Here is a 27,189-nt window from a genome sequence, read left to right on the forward strand (position 1 = left end):
CACAAGTCCTGTAGAACTGGCAGGATGGACTTTGCACCGGGCCTTCACCTCTCCGATTGGCAATACTTCGGTCTGACAATTTGCCATCACCGAAAGCGTGAGTTTACCGTTCCGTTGAAACAAGCTTTTTACTTTCTGCATGGTGATGCCCTAGGCTTGGGGTGGAAGTCTGGAAGCTTTTCTAGAACACGAGAGAAGAATTCCTCCCGCTGGAACAAATGCAGAGAACCAACACAGGTGCTGCATTGCTGCCTCCTGGATATTTGAAGCTGTGACAGTGAGACCCTGTGCCTGCGCAGATTCGGTCTGCTGAGAGGTAGCGAGGGTTAGGGTCAACGACGGCCGTCTCGCCTCGCTCTACTGCTCATTTGAGAGTGAATTTGCCCGGCCCCGCTTCTGACAGGACAAGGAGGGAGCAGTTTAGCACCACAGCATGTAAATTGTATGTATCTGAGTCTTTATTTGACTAGCATTCAACGTACCTGCTGTATGTACAGGATTGGAGACTGGAAAACAGTGGGATGTTTCACTCTCCTTCTCAAACGTAGATGTAGCATGTCTTTTGTTACAGATGAAGGTTTATCTCTGCTACCTGCCTTCTTCAGCCGTTTGATCAGTGAGAGACTGAATTAGCACCAACAGCTCTGCTGAGGAAGTTCTGTCCAGAGAAAAAGAAAGTTTATGGTCCAAAAGGTGACAACAGACAGGATGCACAGATACTAGATATTCATGGTGCGGTTTGGCTTCACCATGCTTGGAATTTCCTGGAACCACAGATGAGCCATTAGCTTTTAAAGAGTCTTTTTGAACTCTCTAGGCCTCCGTAAATCTTTCTCCTGCAACAATGGGCACGTAGCAAAGGATTCCCATTAAAACACACAGAAGAGAGATACTGCAGTGCTTTTACTTGCTCTTCTATGGTCACAGAATTGCTTTTTGGTGACGGCTGTGGGTTAGTCTGGATAATGTGAGAGTGTATTTGTTTATGCTACCTCCTACAGCTTGTGGTTTTATTTATAGCAGGTACTGCACCATCAAGAAATAGCAATAATTCACACACACCCCTCCCAAATTTTTCAAGACACATAAAAGCGCTAATTTTTTCACATTAGTTAGTCTCATATTTATAGTGCTTTAACAGGTCTTTCTACTTGTGACAAAAGGAGAAGGTGGCCTGGGGTTTTCCTGTTTTTAAACAGCCCCCACTGTCATCCACTTCTGCAAGAGGCATTTTACTTCTGTAGCTTTGTGTTTTACATTAGAGGTGTTGCTCTTCTGTTCCCATGTCAGCATAGCTTCACACAAACCGTGTTATAGCCGTAGGTCAGAAGTTACAAGCTCCTTTACTTTGCAAGCTGATTTCCAGTTTTTCACCAGTGCTTTGGATCTGGTTTACTTTCCCCTGCTGCCATCACCCTGCATATTTCGCTCTTTGTCTTTGCTGGAGCAGCCTTTGCTGTCGGAGCTGCTCTGAGGTGGCATCCTAATAACAAGGATCAGTCATGCTTCACTGCCGCAGTCGCTCTCGCTAAGGCAGGGGAAGTTTCTCAGATGTCAGTCCAAATGGATGTTAAAAAAATCCTTGCTAAAGGGTTACGGGTGCCTTTACTCCACACAGGTTCGTAAAGGATGCCAGCATGGTTTCTGGCATAAGAAACAGGCAGCAACGTGGCAAAACTCAGCCCTGTCCCACAGGCTGCAGCATTTGCCCTTGTTTCCCCGTAGTTGCTGCCATTAGTTGTACGGCAGGGCTGACTGGTCTTACCACGTCTGCCCCATGGTAGTCTACCTTAAAATTAAGAATTGCTGCTGGGATGCAAGGGAAGGACTTGACTGTGCATCTGATTTTGTTTCGATGCAACTGGGAACCTGAATACAATTAAAACAACCCCATTATGTACTTGATTCATACATTTCGGGCTAACAGTAGTAGCTGCACTGTCTTCTAACATGCTTTGAGCTTTCAGATGAAGCCTGCCACATTTGAACTGCTGTAAGAATTGAGATGTTCCTGTTTCTCTTTCTGGGTTATCCCACAGGTGTACTGATTTGGTGGAGCCTTTTCTAACCAACCCTTTGGGCCATTGGTGGGTTTCTACTTAGTGTGTAAAACCGGTAATTCACATGCAAAACTTTAAATTGCTAGTTTGGTGACGTTCGTGAAAATATTTGAGTCGTCTGTGGCTTAGAGCTTGCTATCCAGTAATTTTTTTCCAAATGTTAGTGAATGCTGTCTTGCTTTTCTTATTGTAAATTGTTTTGGATTATAATAATTTTATCTCAAATTCTATGTCCTCTGGAAATTATTTCTGTGCAGGATGCTGTATTTCCCTTTGTGGGTTTGGTTTTGGTTTTTTTCCCCCCCAATTTTGCCCTTGGAAGCTTGTTTTCATTCCTCTTTTGCTTACAGTTCTCCCCTGCAGAACTTGTTCCCGAGAATCTCATATGCATATGTAGCAAGCTAGCCTGAGCTGCCATCACTGACTTTCAGCAACAGTGCCTTGAATACTATATCAAAACCATTCTTGATTTAATATCACACACAAAAATACAGTAACTCTTATTTTGCATGGCATGAGCAATCAAGTGGAATGTAATGGAGTTATTCGATATCCAGCAAAATAGCTGGATTTCATATAGCTTGTCAGTAATCCAAGGACTTTTGAATATGGCTCATGTACAAAACACACCAGGAAAGCAAAGAGGCCCAGGAAACCTGCTTAATATAGTCCATGACTGGACTTATGCATGTTAAAATAATTACATATTTTTGGAATTTGTTCCAAAAAAGCAGTGAAGGCAGAAGGCCTGAAGGCCTAATCCTCTGGAGAGGTGGTTAAAATAGACTAAAAATGTATAGGCAGTTGTGCAGAAAAGCTTTAGAAGGTTTGTAGGGTAATTGTAACTAATATTTTTTAAATACTGTGTGAAGCCAAAATGTATTCTTGCAAGCCTTGTTCTGTGTGGTGGTACTTTTCTGTTCAAAGGTTATAAAAGCTGCTAGATACAGCTTATGGCTGTAGAGAAATAGCTGACTTTAGCCAATGTAGGTGCCTTTAGCCAGGTGGAACCAGGAGAGGAGATCACAGTCTGTTCTTTAGGACGTGCATACAACATGAAAGATGTGGGTAGCTGTGGGTGACTTTTCAGATCTGTAAGGGCAGCACGGTTTGGAGTCTGACTCAGGACAGATAGATATCAGGTAAAAAAAGAATGCTTGGAAAACACTGCCAAGGTAACATTAAATCATTTGGGACTGACAGGAAATACCTATTTTTTCAGGCGAAGTGATACACTGGTGTTAGAGAATGCTACCTGAATACCTGTCGTGTCTTTTCCACCATGGCTTTGCTGCTGCTGTTAGAAGCACTGATAATCTGGTATGATCCCCTATTGCAAAGTACTGTCCGTTCTTGATGGTCCGATGTTGGAGTGGCATCTGACGTAGCCTTTGTTGCTGTAAGTGATGGGATACACCTTGGTTATGAATAATTTTTTCAGAAAATCATTACTGAAATCTTGCTGGGCCGTGTAGCTGCTTTTACAGCCTATTTAAAATGGAGTTTGGTGGTTGTTGGTTTGTGAGTTTTAAGCTCCCTCCCGTGTGGTTGAGCTATATGTGAGGAGCCAGTAAGCAGCAGATGAAGAAATGCAGTGTGGAAAGCACAGCCATGGTGTTGTCTTCTGCGTGCTTCTGCATGTTTAGAGTGAATCTGACATGGATGCAATTGGCATGTGAAATACCGTATCATATCTCATAAAGTGACAAGGTCTTGAAGTGTTGGCTCTTAGTAAGGATGACACGTATCTGCAGATCCTGCAGCCCATATAGTGTCCTTTAAAGCTGAAGCAAAAATTTCTGGACTCCAGCTGTGCCAAGAGTCTCACAACTCCCAGATCTTCCTTCTTCCCTCTTGGGCTTGAGAAATGTTTCTTATCCAGCACTGCTTTTTTTCCCATTCCTGTTGGAGATGCAGATTTAAAGTTCATCTTGGACTCGTTTCTGAGCTCTTAAGACTGCGTGCGCTTGCAGATCATGAAGTGTGAGTGGGGAGGCTTAGCCTTCACTGGCAAGTGAGTGGCTGGGTAGGTGTTATTTAAGCTGAAAACTCTTCTCCCTTGCTGCTGTTTTACATAGTGGTGCTGGATGCTTTTTTGAGGTGTCCTGTGTTAGAGATTTCCTTCTGTGTATTGAAAATGCCTTTACTGTGGTATTTACAACTGCTATCTCATCAGACACTGAAGCGTGCATGGGGACGCTACTTCACCCTCTGCTTCACTTACAGTAACTACTTCTGACTTTGGGAAACTTACAGCAGACCTATGGTGTGAGAGAGCAGTGTTTAATAGTGCTAGGCTCGAGCCGGAACACTACCAAGACATGTGATGAAATATTTATAATCCTGTTTAGATTAGAATTTAACCTGGTGTACATGACTCAAGGAATGATTTCTGTCCAGGCTCTAAATTTGAAGTTTTTCTTCTTGGAGCAGTTTTTGGTAGAAGTAAAGATGTCAGCATCCAGGGTTTAAGAGCAAAAGAACTGCTGAAGAAGAAGTGAAGAGCACAGGTAGGATTAAAGGAGTTGAGATGTTCGTGGCAGAGGAAGAAGCTACCGTGTCTTCTTGCTGCCACAGGATGACCCTTGCCTACATCCAGTACCTTTGAAAGGGGCTGGAAGTGCTTATCAGGAAGGTGGTTGGTCACATGCTGGCTGGTATTAAGATGATAGCAGAAGACCAAGCCCCGACATGAGACCTGTGCTGCACCTTTCTTCCTGCTTTCTGCCAGTCACCGCAGCCTTATTCTTTCCCTGTTTCTTCATTAATAACACAATGCCTGTTTGCTCTCTGAGATGCATTCCCTCCTGGAACGACATTTAGAGCCCTTCAGTGCAGTGCCCAAGGAGAATTTGATATGTCAGAATAGGACCTGGAAGAGTCTGCCAGTGTAGTAGAGTAACATCAAGACAGTTAAGCTGGGACTGTGTTGAATTTGTTCAAAAACTAGTGGTTTTGAGCACGGTTGCCTGGTTTGAGATTGCACAGCAATACCTACATTGGAATTGTTATTCATGCTAGTCTTAAACCAGGATGTTATATTGAAAATGCTCTCTCTCGGTTCTTAGTTGTTAATAGCTGGCTTCTTCATCTGTTTGTGCTAGCGTATGTCAGGATTTTTTGTCTTCAGGGCAACATTTGCTATGATATGACTAACTCCTCCAGGAGTGTTCAGAGTAGGAAGAGGTGCTAGTGTGATTCATATTAGTTAAATCAACTTTTGCTTGCAGGAGCTGCTGAATGCAAACTTGATAACTACCTCTTCAGTGAGAGGAGCTGTATGTTTCTTCTGAATGGGACCATATCCAGAGTCACCTGGCTACAGTACAGCCCTGTGATTACTCCGTGAGCTGCATTACGTGGGAAAGGTAAGGACAAAAGTGTTTGAAAGAGCTCTGTTCTGTGGAAGTCTGTGAACTGTCAGAAGAAATTAAATTAGAAAAATAATTCCCTACCTGAAGTTTATTTTTTGCCAGGCACCACACTGTAATTCCAATGTAGGTTATCTCATTGCCTGTAACAGAGCCTGCTTTTCACTTCAGGGGTACAGCTGCCAAGTTACCTCACATTGGCCAAAGCACTTGTCTGCACTGGGATCCTGCCCGGTAACTGGGGTTCCTGGTGATGGTGCCAGGGCAGATTGCTGGAGAACAGTGCCTGTGGTTATAGATGGTGGGTATGGATGATGTAACCAGCATCAAATTTATCTTTTCAGCCATGGTTGGCATCACTTTGGCAGAAGCTGGGACCTGACGTGAAGCACCATTTGTGAAAACAAGGGGGTCGTCGTGCCTGGTGATCGCTTCCTGGCCAGGTTTGTCATTCAGACTGGCACAGCGCGAGCAGGCACGCTGAGATACTCCAGATGGTCTGTTTGTGGCCTGTAGGCATCCGTTGTTTTGGTTTTGTTTGAAGTGGCATTGCTCAGTGTTTGTCTTGTACCTGACAACGGCAAGACGTGTGGCCGATAGTCCTGCCATTATATCCTGCCTGCAACGTCGTTGCGGCACGTGTCCCCGACTATGCTGACCTGGGCTGTAGTCTTCTTGCAGCACCAGTTGCCCATCTCTGACCTTCAATTATATCTTCTTTCTTCTTCTCCAGAGAACAGGTCTAGGAAAATGTAAGGGATGAAATAGTGAGAGGGTTGCTTTGCTTCACTTCAGACTTGGAGTTTTGTGGCATGCTATCGAAGGTATGTTTTACAACCAGGCAAGAATATATGATATTCTCATTTGTGTCTTTCTTTGGACACATGTACTCAAAATCCTAATGCTCACGTTAATGGTAGGCAGAGGATGCCTGTGGTTATTGTAGTTCATCACCAAAACCAAAATGAGAGAAAGGAAAATCCTGAACCAAAGAAACAGAAAATCGTGGGCAGACAGACACAGAACTTCACATGAAGGTCAGGATTTACACGGCTTCTGCTAGCAGCTCTGTTGTGAGCACATTTTGAAAATTCATGATTACCATCTGTTTTTCCATCACATAAGTGTGCATGCAGTCTTGAAAACTCTTGCAAATAACTTGCAGATCATGATTATTTATGCAACATGCAATATGCAGATGTTAAAAACTTGAGTAGTTACACTGAACTTCTCTGCAAGATTTTGGAATTGGTAACAATATCTCAAAATCAGCTGAGGCTTGAAGGCAGCAGGCATCACAGCTCCAAGAACAATCATGGTCAGGACAATATTTATTCACTATGTTACACTTCAGTGTTTATTTAAGTTGCTGAATGACAAGGGAGGTTCTTGCGTGATGCTGGCTTACTACCTCTGTTGTTTTCTGCCCAGCCTGAAGCCCACACGGCATGCAAGATAGGAAATGCAAACCAAGCACTCATCTGGGTTTTTTCACTTACAAATATGTATATATATACTACTATGGTGAGGGCAGCTACATCTGGGTTCTGGTCTTTAATCCAATCCCAATGTTTCAGAAACAATAAAGAAAACCTAGGTGTTGGATGTCCTAGCGTAGGAGCCAGGCTACCAGCGTACAACTCTGGAAATTGGTCTCTCTCGCTCTCCCACTGTCCCAGCTCAGCTTTGAACCTGGGAAACTTTGGTTTTCAAGTTCTATTATAACAGAGAAAATCCTGCAAAATTTCTTAGGGAAGTTTCACAACCAGCTTCAAGGTTTAGAGCTGGTCATTTCAAATTACACTGCAAGTCTCAGACTTCTCTCAGAAATGCAAGTTTTTTCCTTGATGTGAACGGCCATAAAGGCAACCTGTTTATAAGGGGAAGATTACTAACAGAAGAAGATGTCTGCCGAAATACTGTCAGAGAAAACACCTGATAGCTTGGGAACGAGGCCTGGGAACCAGAAGTATCCTTGAGAAGTACAGCTGGGTACCTAGAAACAAGAGACAGCCTGAGATAAGCGCCAAATCAAGGATTGTAACAGCAAGCTATCATCTGGAAAGGTGAAAACAAGTCTGGCAAAAGAGGAAAACACACTGAGAAAGTAAGAATCGGTAACTGCCATTGGCTGTTCTAGCTGCAAAAACAGGAAAACAGTCTGGAAAAACAAAAATTGGTCTGAGAGAACAGAAAACATCCTCATCATCTATTGGCTGCCCCAAGTGAAAAATAGAAATTAGCTGCCTCTATTGGCTGCTCCAGGTGGGGTGTTCTGTGCCCATTTATGTCTCTGTGATATAAAAATGACTTATTTTTGACCCAAAATGGAGCCTCTCTCTCTGCAAACTTCCCATGCTGCACGTACTTTTCCTTTTCCTAAGCAGGCTGAACTCCCTGCACAAACTTTTCTACAAGATCTCCTAGACAAGTTATTGGGACGTCATCACCCAGCTCTGTGACATGGATCATCTTTGAGGTGAGCCTCAGTCTGTTTTTTATTCATCCCACTTCTGGGCCCACTTCTGGGGTTGGTTTGATTTGGTCCAACTTGTGGGGACGGGTTTGGCCTCCCACTTCTGGGATCAGTTTGATGTGCTTGGTACTGGTATTATTATGAGCATACCTTTATATGCATATAAGTAATCTAACATATATATATTTGCTGTTATATTATTAAGAAGTTTGCTTTATTAGTGGTAAGTTTCTAGTAACCTGAAATACTATGTATATAGTTAGAATCATAGAATCATTTACATTGGAAAAGACCTGTAAGATCATCGAGTCTGACTGTTAACCTAACACTGCCAAGTCCACCACTAAACCATGTCCCTAAGCACCACGTCTACACGTCTTCTAAATAACCTCCGGGAATGGTGAATCAACCATTTCCCTGGGCAGCCTGTTCCAATGCTTGAGAACCCTTTTGGTGAAGAAATGTTTCCTAATATCCAACCTAAACCTTCCCTGGTGCAACTTGAGGCTGTTTCCTCTCATCCTATCGCTTGTTACTTGGGAGAGGAGACTGACCCCCACCTCACTACAACCCCCTTTCGGATGGTTGTAAAGAGTGATAAGGTCTCCCTCCCCTCAGCCTCCTTTTCTCCAGCCTAAACAACCCCAGTTTCCTCAGCTGGTCCTCACAGGACTTGTGCTCTAGACCCTTCACCAGCTTCATTGTCCTTCTCTGGACATGCTCCAGTACCTCCATGTCTTTCCCGTAGTGAGGGGCCCAAAATTGAACACAGGACTCGAGGTGCGGCCTCACCAGTGCCCAGTACAGGGGAACAATCACTGCCCTGCTCCTGCTGGCCACACTATTGCTGATGTTAAAGAAGTTTCTTCACCCTAGGTTTCCTGTAGCAGAATCTCAGGCATCGAATCTTATGAAAATAATTTATTCAGATGGTAGAGCGTAAAAACAGCTCAAGCTGGGTGCCTCCAGAGAGGGACCCTGAACAAAGAAACCTCTGGGCAATTACACCCTTACAATCTAAGTTCCCCTCCCATCACACGATGGTTCAGTCCAATAGTAATATTTGGTTTTGGGGTCTTCTTGTTCCACTTCAGATCCTTTTTCTGTCTCCAGGCAGGCCATTCCTTTTCTTATGTCAAAGACACAACTTCTGCTGATGGATGTGGCTACCTTATGTTTCTGGTTTGCACCAATTTTGGGGCCTTCCTTCATGTAATGAGGTAAAAGTTCAGCATAAGTTCAGCAGTATTTAGGTGAAAGTTCACAGCTTGCAGCCTAAGGCTTCAGTAAATCTAGCTATTCATGCTAAGTAAGTTACACTAAACAGTATACCAATCGCACAGAGCAATTAATTCTATTTAAAACTTACTTATTTAAGCGGAATGACTAGTATTCCTTAACAATGCTATCAGCCTTCTTGGCCACCTGGACACACTGCCGGCTCATATTCAGCCGGCTGTCGACCAACACCCCCAGGTCCTTTTCTGCCGGGCAGCTTTCCAGCCGCTCTTCCCCAACCCCATGCAATGCTACAGGCTTGTTGTGACCCAAGTGCAGGACCCGGCACTTGGCCTCGTTGAACCTCATACACTTGGCCTCAGCCCATCAACCCAGCCTGTCCAGATCCCTCTGTAGAACCTTCCTACCCTCAAGCAGATCAACCCTCCTGCCCAACTTGGTGTCATCTGCAAACTTACTGAGGGTGCACTCGATTCCCCCATCCAGATCGTTGATAGAGGTATTAAACAGAACTGGCCCTAGTCCTGAGCCCTGGGGAACACCACTTGTGACCGGCTGCCAACTGGATTTAACTCCACTTACCACAACTCTTTGGGCCCGGCCATCCAGCCAGGTTTTACCCAGCGAAGAGTACACCCGTCCAAGCCATGAGCAGCCAGTTTCTCCAGAGGAATGCTGTGGCAAATGGTGTCAAAGGCTTTACTAAAGTCCAGGTAAACAACATCCACAGCCTTCCCCTCATCCACTAAGCAGGTCACCTTGTCACAGAAGGAGATCAGGTGAGTCAAGCAGGACCTGCCTTTCATAAACCCATGCTGACTGGGCCTGATCGCCTGGTTGGCCTGTACGTGCCGTGTGATGGCACTCAAGATGATCTGCTCCATGACCTTCCCCAGCACCGAGGTCAGGCTGACAGGCCTGTAGTTCCCTGGATCCTCCTTCCAGCCCTTCTTGTAGATGGGCATCACATTTGCTAACCCCCAGTCAACTGGGACCTCCCATTAGCCAGGACTGATGATAAATGATTGAAGGTGGCTTGGTGAGCACCTCCACCAGCTCCCTCACTACCCTTGGGTTGATCCCATCCAGCCCCATAGACTTCTGTGTGTCTAAGTGGTGTAGCAGGTCGCTAACCATTTCCCCATATATAGTGGGGGCTTCATTCTGCTCGCTATCCCTGTGTTCCAGCTCAGGGGGCTGGGTACCCCGAGAACAACTGGTCTTACTATTAAAGACTGAGGCAAAGAAGGCATTAAGTACCTCAGCCTTTTCCTCATCTTCTGTCACCATGTTTCCCCCCGCATCCAATAAAGGATGGAGATTCTCCTTGGCCCTCCTTTTGTTGTTAATGTATTTATTGAAACATTTTTTATTGTCTTTTACAGCAGTAGCCAGATTAATTTCTAGTTGGGCTTTGGCCCTTCTAATTCTCTCCCTGCATAACCTCATGACATCCTTGCAGTCCTCCTGAGTGGTCTGCCCCTTCTTCCAGTGGTCATAAACTCTCTTTTTTTCCCCCTGAGTTCCAGCCAAAGTTCTCTGTTCAGCCAGGCCAGTCTTCTTCCCTGCTGGCTCATCCTTTAGCACATGGGGGGGGCCTGCTCCTGTGACTTTAGGGTTTCCTTCTTGAAGAATGTCCAGCCTTCCTGGACTCCTTTGCCCTTCAGGACTGCCTCCCAAGGGACTCTGTCGACCAGGCCCCTAAACAGACCAAAGTCTGACCTCCAGAAGTCCGGGGTAGCAGTTCTGCTGACCCCCCTCCTTACTTCTCCAAGAATCAAAAACTCTATCATTCATGATTGCTGTGCCCCAGATGGCCTCCAACCATCACATCACCCTCAAGTCCTCCTCTGTTTGCAAACAACAGGTCCTGTGGGGTGCCTGACCTAGTTGGCTCACTCACCAGCTGTGTCAGGAATTTATCTTCCACATACTCCAGGAACATCCTAGACTGTTTCCTCTCACATGTCTGGTAAGTTGAAGTCCTCCATGAGAAAAAGGGCTAGCAATTGTGAGACTTCTCCCAGCTGCTTATAGAATATTTTGACTGCCTCTTCGTCCTGGTTGGGTGGTCTATAACAGACTCCCACCGTGATATCTGCCTTGTTGGCCTTCGCCCTCATCATAAGCGCTCAACCGTATTATCACAATCGTGGAGCTCTGTACAATTGAAACACTCCCTAACATAGATAGCCACCCCATCGCCTCTCCTTCCTTGCCTATCCCTTCGGAAGAGCTTATAGCCACCCATTGCAGCACTCCAGTCGTGCGAGTCATCCCACCATGTTTCTGTGATTGCAATTACATCATAGTTTTCCACCTGCACAACGGCTTCCGACCTGTCCTGTTTGTTGCCCGTGTTGCGTGCCTTGGTGTAGATGCACTTCAGTTGGGCTATTGATCCTGCTGCCTTTTGGGGGGAGAAGCTCTAATTCCTATGTGACTGTTCCCAGGTGCTTCCGTGGTTTCTAATGGCAACGACAACCCTTACGTCTTTGCTGCTGCAAAAGTGGATCTCCATCCCCTACCTCCACTGAGGTGGCTAAGGTGCTGTGTGCATTGGTGCAGAGACACCTTGAATGTGATCCAGTGTACTCAGCAGACTGAAGGACCTTGCTAGAACACTGTCCCTCAAATATTGGTGTGCCACCCTCAGGCTTATCTCTAGCAAGTCTGATTTTATCCCTTCCCCCCTTCATATCTAGTTTAAAGCTCTTTCAATGATCCCTGCTAACTCCTCCGCGAAGATCCTTTTCCTCATTTGAGATAGGTGTACCCCATCTGTTGCCAGCAGGCCTGGTGTCATGTAGAGAGACCCATGATCAAAAAAACCCAAATTCTGCCAGTGACACCAGGCTCGGAGCCAGGTATCAATCTGCTGGGTCTGTCTGTTTCTTCTCTCATCGTTCCCTGCAACTGGGAGGATAGAGGAGAACACCACTTGTGGTCCTGATCCTTTAACCAGTCGTGCCAAGGCCCTGAAGTCTCTCTTGATTGCTCTTGGACCTCTTATTGCAACTTCATTGCTGCCTACATGAAAAAGCAATAATGGATAATAATCTGAGGGCCATACCAGGGTAGGAAGCTTTCTTGTCACATCTTTAACCCAGGCCCCAGGGAGGCAGCAGTTGTTGCTGCTGTTCTGGATTGCAGCTATTCTTGATTGCTGCTATGCTATTGATTGCTGATAATAATTTTTAATAGCTTTATATATATATATTCCCTTTATTAATCATATGTATACTTGCTAGTGGTGATTTGTGGTAATCTGTAATAAAGTAGAGAAATTTAGAGGATAAAGCCTCCATGTCCTTATGTATTACAGAATCCTGTGAACCCATGTTTGTGATCTCTACACACCCACAGGCCAGGTAACCCTTTAGGTTGTGACGTTCCTGGACCGTGATCTTGCTTTGGCCCTCCTGAGTAAATTCTTTTTGCATGCAGAAATAGCATGAAAATACATTACTGCTGTCAGAAAAAAAAGGCTTTTACTTTTTAAGCAAGAAAAAAGGGAAAAAAAGATGGGGCAGACCCATTTTTTTAATGGGAGAAATGTTGTCTTAGGACCCGTATTTTAAAAAGTGTTATTTAACAAGTAAGGAAAAGAAAAATTAGCTTGATGCTGCCAGAAAAATCATACCCTACTTGGTACAGGGCATGCCAGCAATTTATACATTGACATACATAGTTCAAAGTTATTATGCTCCTTAACTATCCTTGAAAGCAGGGTTTTCAACAAAAGAAGAGGGTAATATTAGCGGGGATGTGTGTGTGTGTAGGTGGGGAGGTCACACTGTAAGGAAAAGCCTTAGCTGGCTGATCTTTTGATACATTTAATCCTTTAATATATCCACATAATACCATCCAACACGAGAACAGACCTGCATTGCTGCCTCCTGGATGCAGGCATGGTACCGCTGACTCTGAGATCCAAATTCAGCGGTTGAAATATAAATAATGGAGGAATTGCCTGTCTGGATGTTTTCATTCCTTCTTGCTTACCTCTTCCTGTATGACAGTTTCAGAAAAAAAAACCAACGCAGCATTCCACATTCATAAAAGTCTGTGTTCCTGTCTATAGTAGTTTAGATGAACATTCACTTCCAGACAGAGGTGTCTTCATTTATTTTTTATTTATTATTTATTACAATCCTCACCGTGGTATTTCTCACTGTTTCTCCATGTCTCCCTCTGTCCCTTGCCCCAGCACGCTCTCGCACCTGGGCGCACAGCCTCAGGCAGTAACGCAGCTCCGTCCTGAACGGGGAGAGGACGTCACAACGAGAAACCAATCAGCCGATGCCATATGTCTTTAAAAGAAGTGAACCACATAATGTGGTTACAGATGAGACCAATTTCTTTAAAATCATGTTGAAAGAACATCAGTTTAAGTAAGTGCGACACTTTAAAAAGCGTAGCAGGCAAGTACAGGAGAGCCTTAGAAAGTAGATGACACTGAAACAGCACCAGGACCAGAAAAAAACCCAGCAAAACAACAAAAATAAACCCAACCCACAGCCCTCTGGCAGAATGCATATAGAAAAGAAATAACGCCACCTTTCCAAACTGAGCTCTGAAGAGAAAGAACACTAAGGTCAAGGCAAGGAGGAGGAAGGAGGGATGTCTGGACATCTGCTGGCTGGTGGGAAGTAGTAAAAAAAAATTTTTTTGCTTTGCTTGAGCATGCAGCTTTGGCTTTCTTGATTGAACTGTCATTATCTCAATCCACAAGACCTCTCACCTTACTTCTATTTTTAACCTGTCTTGTCAGAGAGGTGAGTGAGTGGATGGACGGGTGTTTGGCTGTTGGCCAGCGTCAACCCACCCCAGTAACTTCTTGAATGTATCCCAACACACAAAAGAAACAAAATGTAGCACCACTTTTTAAGGGTCTTAAAACTACAGACTAAAAGCTTGACTGTCACATTACACGTGCTGGTAGAAACCATTACAAACATAGAATAGACAGAGCATTAAGCACAATGGTCTGGGGAAGGAGACAACTATGCTTCTGTGCAAAGATTTAAGCAAATAAACTGAAGTTCTCTGAAGGGGTAAATAAGCAGGTGTATATCGGGAAATTAATACACATAATTCTGATATTCTTGCTGATAAGGGATGTTTTAAGTGGATGCCGTCTCCAGCAGCTCTGGGGCTCAGGAATTTCTCCTGCCCGGCCACTGGAGCCCAGGCTGGTGCATCTGAGGTCCTGGGAGGTCCCAGGCTGAAGGACACATCTGCTGCTTTCCCATTTGCAGGTTCAACCAGTACCAAAAGCTGAGCTAGTATCCCAGACACACATGCACGCACACAAATACCCAACACTAACACTGCTGGATATACAGATGGCCACAGGCAAGGCAATGCCTTCAACAGCACCTATGGATAACACTACCAGAACTCACACAAATGTTAGTTAATGGCAGCGCAGTCCCCTTCCTCCTCTCTGGCTGCTCAGGATTCACTAATGAAGGCACACACGCAATACTCTAGGTTCACAAGCACACGCACGCTTTCATGGACCCACGAGTACCAGCACAGCACCTCTCCATTTGACACCCCTACCCAGATCCCACCCCACGGGTTCCTTACTCACCAGCGGGTCCAGCGTAGTTTGTGTCTCTGTGATAATAATAATAATAATAATAATAATAATAATAATAGTTGTTGTTGTTGTTATTGCTGTTATTGTTATTTTTATTATATTATATTATATTATAATCCTCTTTTACATTTAAAGGCTCCTTGTTCAATGACTGTAATGAAGTGGATGCTGTCACCTTCCACATAGCCTTACGGGAGCATTTTTGTGTCAGTGTGAGCAGCAGCGGTTTGATCAGTTTGCTATATTAGTACTTCAAAATTCAGTACATGGAGGAGAGGCATGGGGCTTCAGTAGGTAAGAAGAGAATATTTTGATGTGGAAAAGCTATAGCAGAGCTGTTGCCACTGTAGAAACCTTTCATTACTTTTCACCTGAATCATTGTAACAGAATGAAAGCAATTAAATATTTGCACCACAGTCAGGTCATGATCAGCTGTTCCTTTCTTTATTGCACCCATAACATGTATGTGATCTTGCACATATGCAGCTGAGCTGCAGCTGTAAGCTCTTCACCACAACCTATCTTCAAGATGTGGTGAGGAGATGGGAGCAGTACTCTAAACTGTGGTAATGTACCCTATAAAAAAATGTATGCTGTTCTATTTAGAAGAGTTTATGTGCTGTTAATTGTATTTCTGTATTTTTATGAGAAGTCTTGAGTTTGAGAGAACCAAAAACCAGAGCAGCAACCCCACCAAAACAAAAAAAACAAACCAACCAGAAATGGATGTGTTTTGCTGAAGTTCTTAACCTATGGACATATTGCAAAACAGACCTATCTGCTGAGACACACAAAGAAATGGCATTATGATATATATAGCATTGTGGAAGAGAAGCACTCAGAGCTTCCTCATTGCCTTTCCTATTAATCATTTCTTCCTATGAGCAATATATCAGGCAACAAAGCTTTTTGTGAAGCTAATGCTTCCTGTCTGAAGCTAACGCCTTTAGAAAAAGCAGTTCCTGTGAACTGGTGTTATCTTTTCGAAGTGTGGATTTACTGTGGTTTATTTTTTGCAAAAACAAAAAAGAGCCAGATACAAGCTGAACTGTCTGTAAGGTTTTTTTGAATGTGTACTTTCTGCACAGGTATACTCCAGCTCCGAGTTGGAGGACAGCATTTAGTTTGATTAGTTATGTTTTAATAAGTTTAATTACTTATGTTTTGATAAGTTTAATTACTTAATTTCTTATACTGAATTATAAAAAGGAAGTCTTTTATTGAATTTAATCCCACATTCTGTATTTAAATTCGTTTGATACATCCATGTTTTAAATGAAGAACATCCTGCCCTAGAATATGTTGTCAGCTGCAGCAGCACAATGAAGAACTCAGGGACATGGGGGCAGAATTTAGATCCAGCTTGCTGGGGAGTGTGATAAGTCTGATGTTTGTGTCAAAAATCTGCCCACAAGGAGCCACAGACTTGTAAAACAGTGCTAAAGTTCTTAACCCAGTCAGTGTCATCCTTACGTGATTTCTGCTGTATGCACAGTTGATTCGGATCTTGTGAGTTATAGTGCATGGTGTAATTACTAGGAACAACTGTACCAGCTTGTTTTGCCCCTAGAGAGACATTTTACATTATAGTTGCTCGTGCACTGTCTGGATGAGTTTGGAATATAAAAAGCCACAGACTCCTAAATTTTTCTATGACAATGGGTCAGCAGCATCCTGCAGCTCACTCCTACAGAACTGTCCCTGAAGCTGGCATGGATCTGCCAGCCCCTTGGACCACGTGGCACAAAGTGGAGTGAGGGAGGAGATCTTTGGATGTGGAGGCTGGGAAAAAATCTCTTTTAGACCTTATCAACAGCACAAAACAGAGCAAACTGAAGTCTGTTTTAACTAACTAAGCCCAAGAAGTCCCTTCCAGTAGCCAAAGATTTATTGTATTAGAAGGCAGAGCAGAGCAGAACCTACCTGCCCATCCAAAGCTGCTGTAGAGGAATCAGATGTCTGTTCCATTCAGCTTTCATCTTCTCTTTCATGCTGAAATTTCACTACTTGTCACAGAATCACAGAATAGTTGAGATTGGAAGGCAGCTCTGGTGATCATCAGTGCCCTGCTCAGAGCATCGTCAACTAGAGCAAGCTGCTAAGGACATTGTCTGGTTGGCCTTTGAATATTGGTCTCCCAGAGAGACTCTACCACCTCTCTCACAAACCTGTTCCAGTTTCTGACCGCGCTCAGAAACTTTTTCTGACTGCACTCAGAAACCACACTCACTTTTATTTAAAAAAATAAAAAATGGAAAAAGCTTTGATTGACAAGATCCCCCTGAACCTTCTCTTCACCAGGCTGAACAGTCCCAGCTCTCGCAGCCTTTCCTTGTACGAACGATGCTTCAGTTCCTTCACCATCTTAGTGGCCCTCTGCTACTTTCTCCAGTAAGTCCATACGCTTCTTGTACAGGGGAGCCCAGAACTGGACACAGTACTTGATACATGGCCTGACCAGTGCAGAGTAGAGGGGAAGGATTACTCCTCTCGGTCTGCTGGCAGCTCTCTGCCTAACGCAACCTAGGAGGCTGCTGGCTTTCCTTGCCATGAGGGCACATTGCTGGCTCACGTTCAACTTGGTATCTTCCAGGAACTCCCAGATCCTTTTCTGCCAAGCTGCTTTCCAGACAGTTGGCCCCCAGTGCGTACTGGTTTCTCACCAGGGGCAAGAATTTGCATTTACCTTTATTGAACTTCATGAGGTTCCTCTCTGGCCATTTCTCTAACCATGTCCAGGTCTCTCTGAATGTTGGGACAACCACCTGCTGTATCAGTCACTCCTTTCAGTTTTGTATCATCTGAGAACTCACTGATGGTGCACCCTGCCCCATTTTCAAGGTCATTAATGGAGATGTTACACACTACTGCATCCAGTATTGACCCCTGGGGCATGCTTCTGGTCACTGACCTGCAGCTAGACTTCATGCCGCTGGTCACAACCCTCTGGACCCAGGCCTATAGCCAGTTTTCAGTCCACCTCACTCTTTACTTACCCAACTCCATACTTCATCAGCTTGTCTGTGAGGATTTTGCAGGAGACAGTGCCAAAAGCCTTATTAAAGTCAAGATAAATTACATCCACAGCTGTCCCCTCATCCACAGAGCAAGTTGCCTCATTGTAGAAGGCTATCAGGTCAGTCAGGCATGTTTTCCCCTTTGTAAATCCATGCTGACAAGAATGTGATTACCTTCTTCTCCTTCATGTGTCTGGAAATGGTTTCCAGGATTAGTTGCTCCATCAGCTTCCCAGGGGCTGATACCAGGCTGACTGGCCTGTAGTTCCCTGGATCCTCCTTCTTGAAGACAGGAGTCACATTTGCTGTCTTCCAGTCTCCAGGGACCTCTCCCGATCACTATGACCTTTCAAAGGTTATTGAGAGTGGCCTCGCAATGGCATCAGCCAGCTCCTGCAGCACTCATGGTGTGTCCCATCAGGGCCTGTGGACTTGTGTGTGTACACTTCGTTTAAATGCTCCCTAACATGATCCTCCTCCAGCAAGGGTAAGTCTACCTTGCACTGGACTTTCTCATAGTTTTCATGGACCTGAGATTGCTGAAGGCAAGTCACACCAGCAAAGACTGAGACAAAGGCGGCACTGAGTCACAGAATGTATCACCCTTTTCTATGTCTTTGAGACCAGCTCCACTGCATATTCAGCAGGAGGCCCACATTTTTCCCTAGTTTTTGTCTTGCTGATGTACCTGTAGAAACATTTCTTGTTGCCCTTCACATCCCCCATCAGATTCAAATCCAGACGGGCTTCCTAACCCCATCCCTGCAAGTTAGGGATTCCTCCTGCGTCACCCGACCGTGCTTCAACCTCTTGTACACTTCCTTTTTGTGTCTTGAGTTTAGTCAGGAGCTCCTTGCTCTTCCATGCAGGTCCACTGCCACCTTTGCTTTGTATCCTGCTCATTGGGATGGACTGTTCTTGAGTTCAGAGGAGCTGATCCCTGAAAACCAACCAGCTATCCTGAACCTCTCTTCTCTCCAGGACTGTCTGCCATGGGATCCCTGAAAGCAGATTCCTGAGCAGACGAAAGTCTGCCCTCTTCAAGTCCAGGGTTGTGATTCTGCTTTTTGGGGGTTTTCCCTTCTTTTCAGGATCCTGATCTTTACCGTCTCATGGTTACTGCAGTCAAGCCTGCCCCCAACCTTTACATCCCTGACCAGTTCTTGTCCATGTCCTTAAAAATAAATTGGGTAAGAAGAAAAAGAAGGGAAAGGAAATGAAGAAAAGGAAGGAAAATATTTTTATGTTTCAAAATTAAATATTATGTTCCTGGTAGCCTGTAAAGTAAGAACAATTATGCAAATGTTCATAGAATTACATTTCCAGATTTTTATTCATTCTCAGAATTAATGAAAAGAGTGATTTGTGAAGTCCTCTGCTGTTCTGAAGGTACTATAATTTCTGGTTTCCATCTGAAGCCGAGTCCCAACCTATCTGTAAAGCAAGGGCAAGCAACTTTTTCTACACAGACCAAAGAGTTGGGTGGAAAGACTGATATTGTTGGACAGATCAGAGAAATTGTTCTTGTAGGAAAAGCACTGGCAGTACAAGCCTATGATTTTAGTAATGGATTCTACAGATTCAACTTGTTCGATGTATTCTGTTGCTCAGTGAACATGATATTACAATTAGCTCAAACAGAGTTTTGTGTGACCATGACAGGAACAGGTTTTGCCACTGTAACTCTGAAAGGGTAGAGCTTTGTGCTGTGTAAAAGAATGCAAGTTTCCTGTGTGGGTCACCACAATACTTTTTTCTCATCTCTCAGTTGCCCTGTTTCAGTCTGATGTTAACGATCACCTCGGCGTCCTGCAGAGTCACATATGGAGACCAGGACAGATGCACCACCTGTTCTGCTATTACATTTCAGCTTCCTCTTGTGGAATTAAGGTAAACCAGCCCAATTTTCTTGTCCAAATGCTCAAAGGACTTTTGTTTTTAAATCAGTGTGTCATTGACATAGATCAAATGCATCTGTATTGCTTTTATTGACGGTGCTTGCAGTGAAAGAGAGAAAAGCATTCTGTAAATTGTCCCACTACAATTACCCATGTCTATCCATTTGCTACATAAGGAAATTTAATTCCTCACCTTTGTCATCTTGGTCAAGACTAAGTTGCTTACTTATATTAGTTGATGTGGAAAATGCTAGATAACTTCCCTTGCCTGTGAAAGCAAGATCCCCTGTCTAACATTGACCTACCTAGCATCCGTCACAGAAGCAGTTTAATCACAAAAGATAGAGTTCTTCATGAGCTATTGTCCTTGCTTAAATGATTTTGTATTCCAGAAGGCTGATTTAGGACATCATTCCTTCTATTACCCTTCCGCTAATATGGTCTGTTGTTTGAAATGATTCCAAACTGCTGGGAGGAAAGCTGTATTGACGTTCAGGGAAATTCAGATCCAGACCTGGACTTTGCAGTTAACTGGACTTCTAAATTCCAAGTAATGCAAAGTAAAAAAAAGCAATACTTAAAATCTTGTGACGGGAATATTAAGGAGCACATCTATCTGAACGTGAAACACAGCACTTCTTCCAAGAAACTGATGATGAGAAGACAAAGAACAGAAAAGAAGAACATCAAGAACAAAGGTAAAGTCTGTTACTAATGGGAAAGATGTATGCATTACTGAATAAATAGTCTAACAGATTTCATGTCTGAATAAGAGATTTGCATTTGTATGCTAAAAATTTTTCTTTTCTATCCTGCTGTTTGAAGTTGGGAAGGATGGGCAGTTCAAGGCATGTTAAATTTGGAGACTTGCAGAGTCTTGCAACTTACTCTTGCAACAGAGTAAGTAATGTGTGATCTAATAATTTCTGTTGGTGCCGTATCAAAACAGTCATTGCATTTGGACTCCTCTTCAGACGTAATCCTGAGTTGTGACTGATCAATAAGCCCCTACAATGAGAGAAGGCTCAAAGGAGGTGGCCAAGTGCAATGTACATGTGAAGCATGCAGTGACTGCACATGGCTGTCAGAAAGTTGAATTTAACATTAAGGGGACCAGAGAAAAACTTTTTTTTAGATTAAAAGTTGTATCAGTTGAGTAGATCAGCTGGTTGTGTAAATTTTTGGCCATGAGTTAATCAAAAGAGTGGGAATGTCTTCCTGAGTTAGCCAGACCAGGATGGGGGGAGTGTATACGTGACTCAGCCTAACAGAGTACAACTGCTGAACAACTGACAAAAAGAGCTTTGAAGAGAGCAACAGGCTTGAGCTGCTTAAACCCACATATTCCTTCCTGGTGCCACTCAGCGTTGCGATGGTGAGCATATCATAGAGCTTAGCAATGAGAATCACATTTGTATTGCGATTCAGCTGTGTATTGAAATTGCTATATTCTGCTAAGTGTGATTTGCGCTTGTGTTGTGCTTTCAACATGTAGCTGTATCATTCTGCTAAATCAGAATCTCATGCGACATCAGGTATCTTCAAATAAGTAAATTTGGTATTAAACATTAAATTATCCATGTGTGTAATATTGAAAAGGACCCTTTCAGACAGTATTGGACTCTGACACGAGTGCAGGCTGAGGTAAACAGACACTGCAGTTCAATCTAAGTTGTATTTTTAGAGCTGATCCCATTGAGATAGCCTCACCTTTCTCACATTTATGTTCTTTTTCTTCTTGTTAGATTGTCCTGTTTCATGTACTACCTGCTGGAGTATTGCAGTGGTTCTAGGGATCCTCTTCTTGGCATTGCTGGGAACAACAGTGGTTTTTATTATCAAGGGTAAATAAATGTCCTCCATTGAAAATATTTTATTTGAATTTAGAACTTTGTCAGGGAGCAAAACAGAGCTCTTGAAATCTCAAAGGTCCAAGGAGAGCATGGAAGTTCCTTTTCTCTCTTAAAAAAGACTTGCTTCTTTTTTCTGAGATTTTTAAATGCTAAACTTGGTCTAGTTAGACCTGCCCTCAGCAGGAACAAGAGAGTAAGGGGGTAGAAAGTATCAAAGATGCCTTTGAAAGGGGTGACTGGGTAGACTTCAGTGTGTAGCAAGCACGCTGTGTTGCATGCTCAGCCACTCAGGACCATTTACATCCTGACAAATACAGCTCTAGGCTGGAGGACATAACCTGAAGGCCCATTTCTTTTCTGTTGATTTGGAGATCAGTGCTGTAGAGCGACAGAATGAACACTGAGGTCTTCAGTGACCATCCATGGGCCAGTAGCACCAGCTGCTCTCCTGTTAGGAAGGAAAAGAAGGGTGCTTCAAACTGCAAGACTTCCATGACTAGCAGCTGTTATAAAATGATTCCTGTTCCTAGGAAGTTTAAGCCTTTTGACCAGCTTGCCATGAAATGTTACGAAGCTGAGGTTCGGGCAAGTATAGGAATCGGAAATGCTGTTTGTCCAAAGCAGCAGTACTTCAGGAATGGGCTACAGATGTGCCCTAGCAGCAGCCAGCACTAGCGGTGGGGACTGTATGGAAATGGATGACCTGCCACAAACCTGTCAGGTGCCAGGGCTTTGCCTTTCCCGTTGGACAGAAGGAAACATGGGCCAAAGAGGATGTTTATATGGAGAAGACAAAACAAAAAGGGGAGGGAAAAACAAAAAGGCAAAAACACTGGGAAGGAAAAGGAAGGTCCCAAGAGACCCCTACACGCTCTCCCACGTGTTCCCGTCTGGCATATGGATGCCCTTCACAGAGCCCTTCAGGCACTCTGGTGTAGGTAACTACATTGTCTTTGCCAGTCTCAGAAGAGCTCCAGGGATGGCATTACAGTAACGGTGCAGAATCATTTTCTGGAGAAGGTGTATTTGTGAAATGTGTTTGTCATCAACTAGGCTATGACTATGAATGGGAAGAGAGACGTACGATTGTTTTGCAGGCTGCGCATGTCCACGCTGCCCCAAGCAGTGGGTGGCCTACAGAGAGAGCTGCTACTCCTTCTCCAAGGAGAAGAAGGACTGGAATTCCAGCCAGGAATCCTGCCGGGCACAGGGAGCTCATCTCCTGGTGATCAGCGATCCCAGCGAAATGGTGGGTGCCTTTGCAGTGGCAAGGGCAGAGGGCCTTTGCCATGCAGGATGGTAGGATTACGGGGGAGCAGGTCCAAGGCACTGTACTGCCCAGCTCTTCCCCTCTGTGGGGAAAAGAGAGTGTGAAGGGACTTTGCAACGCGCTGGGACCCACCACCACCTTCCTGCATCTGGCAGAAGCAAGGCTTTCTCTTGGCCTCTTTGCAAGAGGGACCCGATTCTCTCTACCTGCCGGCACTGCGCTTGTCGTGGGCTCAGCCCTCAGACCCCACAGTCAGGGGAGCTGCCTGGTACTCCGAAACACTGAGTCTCACAAAGCCGGTCCCTCTAGGAAGGAAGGGCATGGGTGTTCAAAGGACATTGAGAAATGGCCCCCAAACTCCCTCTCCCACACAGCGACCCTTTCTTTCCCCCTCAGAACCCAGGACTTGACTGGGTTTCTTCGAGTCCACTGATCTCTCTGCCTCTCCGTCCCTCCTAGGACTTCTTCCAGATGTTGCAAACTGAATCGTACTGGATTGGTTTGAAGAATAGCACTGGTGGTGACTGGGCCTGGGAAGATGGCTCAGAACTGAGTGGCAAAAAGTGAGTATGGTATTTCCTCTGTATTTTTAGACAAAGGGCTTGAGATCCTTCCCCTGCCTTTAACCCTTTTGCGTGAAATGTTCCATCTGTAGTTGATGGAAGTCGACCAACAATGAACAGAGCTGCTAAGGGACGTTCAGAGTGGCCACAGGCTCTAGCAGCTCCAGAACTAAGGGGTTCCTCCTGCCTGGCTGCTGCAGCCCAGTCTGGTGCACCCAGAGACCTGGGAGTCTCTATCCCAGGCTGACGGACACAGCTGCTACTTTCCTGTTTGCGGGTTCAACCAGTAGTAAAGCTGAGCCAGTATCCCAGAGACACAATCACGGACACAGAAACGCAGGCAGGTGAAGGACTCTGACACAGCTGGCTACAACAGACAAGGCACTGCCTTCAGCAGCACCCACATGTAATGCCACCAGGACTCACATGATGTCCAGCTACAGCCAGATAAAGTCCCCTTCCACCTCTCCGGCTGCTTAGGATTGAAGTTGACTAGTGAAGAAACATACACAACACCCTCCAGGTTCAGAAGCATGCCCGCACCCACTCAAGGATTCCCTGAGCGCCAGCACGGACCCTCTGCCCACCTGGGACCCCTTGCCCAGACCCAGGGCCTCCTACTCGCCGGCTAGCGCAACTCAGAGCTTGCTAGGGAATTGCAGAACCACAGCCCACGCAGCCCGGGCTGGGGGAAGACGCACGCGTTCTCCCCCCAGCACCCGGCACCCCGGCAGCCACCCACGGTCCCGCTCCAGCTGCCGGCGCTGAGCCCCTCGCCCACCCCGGTCCCCCCAGCAGCTACACCCGGGACACACACGCCCCCACCGGTGCCGACCCCGGGGCTGGGATGAGCCCCTCGCCCGCCCCAGCGCCCGGCACCACCGCCCGGGGTCCGGCACCCCTCTCCGAGCCCAGAGCCGGCACCGTGTCCCCTCGCAGGGTGCCCCCGGTTACCGGCACCTCGTCCTTACGGTGCTGGCACACGCAGGGTGGGGGGCGAGACCGCAGGGACAGACAGCGAGGGAAGGGCTTGAGGAGAACCGGGACGGACCGCGGTGGGCAGCAGCAGGGCTGGGTCAGGCGAGCACGTACCCGCCGTCAGCAACCGCTCACACACGACCCACACCTCGTTAGACCCTCTCCTCCCTGGTCGTCCCCTTGCCCTAAACTTTCCTCAACAAGTTCTGCAGAGTCCCACAGCCCCCCTCGAACATCCCAACTCCTCCTGTTCCTCTTGTTGCCCCCTTCTCAGCCATTACAAAGCCCAGGGTGTCCCTCTCCAAAGCTGCACCTGGAGTTTCTTAACGGCCCGTCAGTCTGTGGCTGAAGACTTCTGGTCTTTGCCGTTGCCTCTGCTATTTCTTGTGCACCAAGTTGGTGTCTCTGTGGGTTTCTGTTTAATCATTTCCTCCTTCTTACCCCCTTTTGCATTGAAAATGTCCTTGACTAGACAACCTTAATGAAGCAGAGGCTTTCACTTTCCATGAACCCATACAACAGGTTTAAACTTGAACACTCGATACTTTCTGTCCCAAGGTCTCCAAATGCCTTAAGTGGAACAGCAAAAAATCCTTTGTGGGACAGGACTTCTCTCTTTAGTGATGGGAAATGGAGAGCCCAGAATGAGACTGGCTAACTGAAAGTCTCACGGTGAGCTCTGGGTGTAGCAAGCCCCACTGCCAGACCTCCTCTCTCCCAGGATGGGTCTTCCCTGACACAAGGTCACGAAGTCCATGCAGTGAGCCTCCTGCCTCCAAAGCTGTCAGGTGTTCTTCCCCCAGCCAAAGTGGGGATCCCTCTCTAATATTTCCCTGCTTCTGTGCTCTGTCTGTGTCTCCCACAGGGTCCTGTCCAACAGCCCTGTGCAGAAATGCGCCGTTCTGCTGCAAGGTGCCATCCATGCTTCCAGCTGTGAATTCCTTGCCCCATGGGTCTGCGAGAAATCTCTTCAGTGACCTCTGTGGAGCTTGTGTTAGGAAGTGTCCTTTGGAAAGCTGTGCTAATGCTTGATCCCTCTGAAGGTGACTCAGGAAGCTTCTCTGAGAGAGTGCCTGGCTGTGCTCCTTGCTGCTGTGACACCTGCCATAGTGCAAGGAATGAACGTAGCCGCAGCCAAAGCCCTGGCACGAGCAGCCGGAGGTCTGAGTGCTGCTCCTGGCTCTGTTCAGGATCACACTGGTGAGGTTCTTATTCATAGCCATTGGCTAGTGATAGACAGTCTTCAAAGTGGTAGAGAAGGGGCAGGAGAGATTTCTCTAAGTCCCTCTCAGTCATTTTCAGAGATACTTGAGCACTGTCACTGGAATGCTGTCCTGGCATCGGAAATCCTAAAGAGAGATGGGATTGTAATCTGTGAGCTGGTGCGAACTCTGGGTTAATTTCTCTCTCGTGTGAACATTGGTGTCATACACCAAGGCTGAAAACCAGCCTGAAGTTTGAAGCTGGCCTGCTTTTGCAAGTGGTTGAATCAGATGATATCCAGAGGTCCCTTCTAACCTAAATTCTTCTGTGTTTTTTGTTTGTACCTGGAGAAAACTGGAGCATGGCACCCAGTGCTACATTGCTGTGTAACTAGCAAGGAGTAAACCTGCTGCCCTGCTGAGATGAAAATAAATATGGGTTGCTTCTAACAATTTTTTTCAGTGGTGGCTTTTTCTGTTTTCCTCCCCAACATCATTGTTTAGCACACTGGGTAATTGATAAATGGGCAGAAACTAAGCTAGTGGCAGGAGCAGAGGCAGGAGGGCAGGGGGTGAAACACTTTCTTTGCAATAACGCTGCAGAAGAGCATCTCCTGTTGCAGAGGCCAAGATACAGCTACAGCTATTAAACAGGTTCCTACCCCAGCTCTGCCTGAGGGATTACAGACTGACAAACTTACTTTTGTCAGTAGCCAAGTAAATGCAGCCCCTCATCTTCTAGACCCTTTGTCCTAAGGCCCACCCATGAAGGTGCCCTCAGCCACGGTTCAAGCGCATCGCACCATACCTTGACTGAGTGGTCTCTTTGCCCCATGCTCCAAGTTTCCTCCAGAGCAGCTCTCCCCATAAAGAAGTGCCGCTATACTCCTCACCCAGCACTTCTTCCCATGGGATTCAGTGGACAGACAGATACAATTCCAATTTTTTGTGACAAGTAAGCTATAGTCACCCAAAGTCCTATGCTGTGCAACACCTTGACTACCTGACAGGTGACTGTGATGACTTTTTAGTGACACTCTGGTGGTAGTTCATGATGGTATTTCTTAAAATACTGATGATTTTGTTGTTAGGTTCATGCCCCTAAGCAGCACAAAATACATGGCCTGACCAGTACCGAGTAGTGGCAGACGGATCACCTCCCTCGACCTGCTGGTGATACACTTCTTAATGCAGCTAAGCATTCAGTATTGACCCCTGGGATACACCACTGATCACTGGCCTCCAACTGGACTTTGTGCCACCTTCTTGGCCTGTCTGTTCAGCCAGTTTTCAAACCGCCTTACTGTCCACTTATTTAGCCCCATATTTCATCACCTTTTCTGTGCAGATTTCATGGGAGACATCATCAAAGGTCTTAGTGAAGTCAAGACAAATAAAATCCCCAGCTCTCCCTTCATCCATCAAACCAGTCACCTCATTGTCGAAGGTTATCATGTTGGTTGAGCATGATTTCCCCTCCACGGATCTGTGCTGACTACTCCTGATCCTCTTCTTGTCCTTCCGTGTGTCTGGAAATTGCTCCATCACCTTCCTGGGGCTGATGTGAGACTGACTGGCCCGCAGTTGCCTGCATCCTCCTTCTTGCCCTTCTTGAAGACAGGAGTGACATTTGCTTTCTTCCAGTCCTCAGGA

General features: G+C 45.6%; 1 protein-coding gene across 2 annotated transcripts; it reads left to right on the top strand.

Moving 5' to 3' along the window:
• Nucleotides 1-14,958: 14,958 nt before the first annotated feature.
• Nucleotides 14,959-25,969, top strand: LOC126047731 (killer cell lectin-like receptor subfamily G member 1). Of its 2 annotated transcripts, XM_049821759.1 has the most exons (7): nucleotides 14,959-15,048; nucleotides 19,541-19,662; nucleotides 20,063-20,368; nucleotides 21,416-21,514; nucleotides 22,621-22,772; nucleotides 23,253-23,356; nucleotides 25,200-25,969. In XM_049821759.1, the coding sequence occupies exons 3-7, from the start codon at nucleotides 20,125-20,127 to the stop codon at nucleotides 25,309-25,311; spliced, it is 711 nt and encodes a 236-aa protein (XP_049677716.1). In that variant the 5' UTR covers nucleotides 14,959-15,048; nucleotides 19,541-19,662; nucleotides 20,063-20,124; the 3' UTR covers nucleotides 25,312-25,969. The 2 variants fall into 2 exon arrangements, with proteins under 2 accessions (XP_049677716.1, XP_049677717.1); XM_049821760.1 differs by lacking the exons at nucleotides 14,959-15,048; nucleotides 19,541-19,662 and having other exon boundaries at nucleotides 19,947-20,368.
• The last annotated feature ends 1,220 nt before the right edge of the window (nucleotides 25,970-27,189 follow it).

The sequence above is a fragment of the Accipiter gentilis genome, chromosome 18 (genome assembly GCF_929443795.1).
Source record: "Accipiter gentilis chromosome 18, bAccGen1.1, whole genome shotgun sequence".
Classification (NCBI taxonomy): Eukaryota; Metazoa; Chordata; class Aves; order Accipitriformes; family Accipitridae; genus Astur; species Astur gentilis.

What these genes read in the sequence shown, in the direction of transcription:
- LOC126047731 (XM_049821759.1), top strand. Translation starts at nt 20,125, where the DNA reads ATGATTCCAAACTGCTGGGAGGAAAGCTGTATTGACGTTCAGGGAAAT. An exon ending in TCAGCGATCCCAGCGAAATG is followed by an intron (nt 22,773 to 23,252) that starts GTGGGTGCCTTT and finishes CGTCCCTCCTAG; the next exon opens with GACTTCTTCCAGATGTTGCA. An exon ending in TCAGAACTGAGTGGCAAAAA is followed by an intron (nt 23,357 to 25,199) that starts GTGAGTATGGTA and finishes TGTCTCCCACAG; the next exon opens with GGTCCTGTCCAACAGCCCTG.